The following is a 3182-nucleotide window of genomic DNA, read 5'->3' as shown; positions in this document are numbered from 1 at the left end:
TATATTTACCAACGGTTAAAGATAACCAGGGAATTTTAATTATGGGGGAAAAATATCAAGTTTCAGGAAAAGTAAGTTCCACTTTCTTAGAAAATATATCCGTACAAGAAAATGAACAGACAGAAGGTCTAGAAGGCTACACACCAACTGTTGACAGTGCATATCGTTGAGGAAGGGAGTGGGTGGAGTGTGTATGTGAATGAATGGGACGTTCATGTTTCTCTGTGCACTTCTGTTGTTTGAATGTTTTACCAAAAACGTTTCCACGTATTACCGAGAGGAAATAGAGTATTTTGAGGGCTTCAAAGGGAAGGGAAAGGTTGAGGAGGCGGCGGCGAGACATATGGCTCGCCGGTCTCGTCAGATTCCCCCGCCGCCCGACGTGAGGAGACCCCACCCGGCTGAGGTGATTCTGCAGAAGGCGGAGCTCTGCAGAGCCCAAGCGGGAGGCGGCGCCAGGGGGCGGGGCCACCGACTCCAACCGCACGCTCCGCTCCCACCATCTCCTTATAAGGAGCGCCCCGCGTTAGGGCTCCGGAATCCGGTCGCGATCCCGGCGGCACAGAGCCAATCCCAGGCCCCTCCCTTGGGAATGGGGGTGGGGCGGGGTCTTGCAGCGCGGTGGCGGGGGCGGGGCATCTCGAAGGGGACCAATAATAGTGGCAGCCTGGGTCCGAGCGGCTCTGCCATTGGGTGCAGTGACGCGAGGGGGAGGGGCGCCCGTGAGGCTGGTTACGCCGAGGGAAGCCCGGAGTCCGTAGTCGGCGCTCGGAGTCTGTCTTTTTGCGGGTTCCCGGTCTCATCGTTCCCGGTTCTCTGTAGCCCGCGGTTCGCCGCCCCGCTCGCCGCCGCGATGCCGGTGTTTCACACGCGCACGATCGAGAGCATCCTGGAGCCAGTGGCGCAGCAGATCTCGCACCTGGTGATCATGCACGAGGAAGGCGAGGTGGACGGCAAAGCCATCCCTGACCTCACCGCGCCCGTGGCCGCCGTGCAGGCGGCCGTCAGCAACCTTGTCCGGGTGAGCGCGCTGGGCCTGTGGTGGGGAGTGGGGACGGGAGACATCCCCGGGGTCCCGGGGACGCCTCGCGCTTCCCGTTGGCCGGTTCGCTGCCTGTGGCTTTGCGCGTGGGCTCAGGAGCCACGTCGCCATAGGTTCGAATCCCGATTCCTCCTCTCTGTGACCTTGAGCAAGCCCCTGAGCCTCTTTGGGCCTCAGTTTTCTCATGTACAAGATGGGGGCAGTCATAATGATGCCTGCCTTGTGGGTTTTTTTCGGTAAAGTGCCTAGCGCAGTTTATGACCCGTAGTCGCTAGGTGAGAGTTGTTAGGACGTTGACGGCCCCTTTCCCCCAGCAAGGCTGTCGCCCCTTACCTTGACAGCCTTGCTCACAGCTCCTTTTTAGGTCTCCCCAGTCTGGCCTAAGGGCTGGCGGGCTCCCCTACTGATGATTCGCTGCCTTTCCTTCCAGGGATTCTTGTTTGAGCCACGTTGTTCTTTCTAATACTCTGCCCCTCATACTGAGACCTGCCTCGCCCACCGTCCCTCCCCAGCATTCCCCACGTCTGGCCCTTTGTCCACTTCTTTTACTGGCCACTCGTCTGTCTCCTCCTTTCTTCCTCGGCTTTTCTACTTCTGCTCACACCTCTGGCACCCTCCAACACCGGGTAGTTTCTTTATGCAGTAATTCATGACTACAAGTTCCTTTTCCCCTTTCGCTTAACCCTGCTGCCTTTCATTTCATTCCTTCGGGTGGAGATTTCCACCTGGCTTTACCTGCTGTCAAACGGCTTCCTCCCACTGGGGCCTTTTCCAGACTTGGGGGCCCTCCTTCTCGGCCCCTCCTCCTGGCAGGAAGCAAGATGGAGCTGCTGGGAGAGGCCTGTGGAATCTGGGATCTGGGGCCTCTGCCGGGGAGAAGGACGGGGCGTCTCCTCTCTAGTCCACAACTTTCCCGGCTCTGCAGACCCCTGCGGCCCACAGCTGTGACTAATAACGGAGGTATTCCTGGAGGAGGCGGAGCCCGCTTCTGAAATGGGAAAAGAGGTGCTGTGACCAAGCTCCTAACACTCCCCTGGCTAATATCACACTTTTCTGTCCCACTCTGGGTGGGTGACTCAGATTCCTGCTGCCTGTGAGGAACAACTTTGGAAAAAGTTGATATTGCTCCCCCGCTGAGCTGAGCTGTGTAAATAGTGTGTGTCAGGGTAGTTGGGAGGTTGGGAGGCAACTGTGGGTCTGGGTGGGGCTTGGGTTACTTATCTGATTAGAGCACTTTAATGCACGAGAGGCACTTGAGCAGCTGAAAGTCTTCCTCAGTCTTCAGGGGCCCCTCCACTGTCTCAGGCAATTCAGGAGACTGGCAACTAGGAAGATGGGGAGACAATACTGACCAAACTTCTGATCTTCCTTCTGTAAAGATTTAGTAAAAATTTATTCAGTAAGAACACTGTATTCATTCAACATGTCTAATTCTACATTGTTCTTGTTCTTTTCATAACTAATTTTAATCTAAGACTCCAGAGTACATTCTTATGTAGTGCTGTCTAACATGGCTGCATTCCAGGCCTTCATTTTTCAACAAATAGGGAAGCAATGTAAAGAGACAAGGTAATAGTGTCCCTCCACGGAGTACTTCAGGAAGTGAAATCTGAAAACCACATGTTGCACTTGGAACCAACCTAGAGTAGTCTAGGGGTTGATATCTGGTTAGGCTATTTAGAGAAAAGTTATTTATGAGCTTCAATGCATGAATTAATAAGAATTGAATGTCTGCTGTATAGAGAGCTTTGTAATAAATCAGTAGTTCTCAGGTTGGGGTGTGCATCAGAATCACCAGTGCGACTTTTTAGAAATAAAGATGTCCACCTCCCACCCCAGACTTACTGAGGAGCTCTCTAGGGAGTAGGGTCAAAGTCTTTGTATTATTAAGAAGCTCCATAGGTGGTCGTGATATACACCCTTAGTTAGGAAACACTGTAATAGATACTGTGAGACAAATACAAAAGAAATAAGGCCAGTCACAAGCTGAAAAAAAAATTACACGTAGTAGTTACATACTTCCCAATGGATACAGAAGAAGGGACTTGAGATTGGTGGTAGATAGGAATCAGTAGAGAGAAAGTGGGGAGGATTTCTCTCCCACCTTCCACAACCCCAGCCCTAGACAATCACCAATCTA

At 52.9% G+C, this 3182-nt stretch overlaps 1 protein-coding gene across 4 annotated transcripts in view; it reads left to right on the top strand.

Moving 5' to 3' along the window:
- The first annotated feature begins 577 nt into the window (after positions 1 to 577).
- Positions 578 to 3182, top strand: part of VCL (vinculin) — a 95065-nt gene continuing 92460 nt past the window's right edge. For all 4 annotated transcript variants that reach the window (XM_046652324.1, XM_046652322.1, XM_046652323.1 and 1 more), the window contains exon 1: positions 578 to 1021. In XM_046652324.1, coding sequence (XP_046508280.1) covers positions 593 to 1021 — 429 coding nt within the window. In that variant the 5' untranslated portion in view covers positions 578 to 592. The remainder of the gene's footprint in view (positions 1022 to 3182) is intronic.

The sequence above is a fragment of the Equus quagga genome, chromosome 2 (assembly GCF_021613505.1).
Source record: "Equus quagga isolate Etosha38 chromosome 2, UCLA_HA_Equagga_1.0, whole genome shotgun sequence".
In the NCBI taxonomy this organism is placed as follows: domain Eukaryota; kingdom Metazoa; phylum Chordata; class Mammalia; order Perissodactyla; family Equidae; genus Equus; species Equus quagga.
This window is presented reverse-complemented; position numbering and strand designations above follow the sequence as displayed.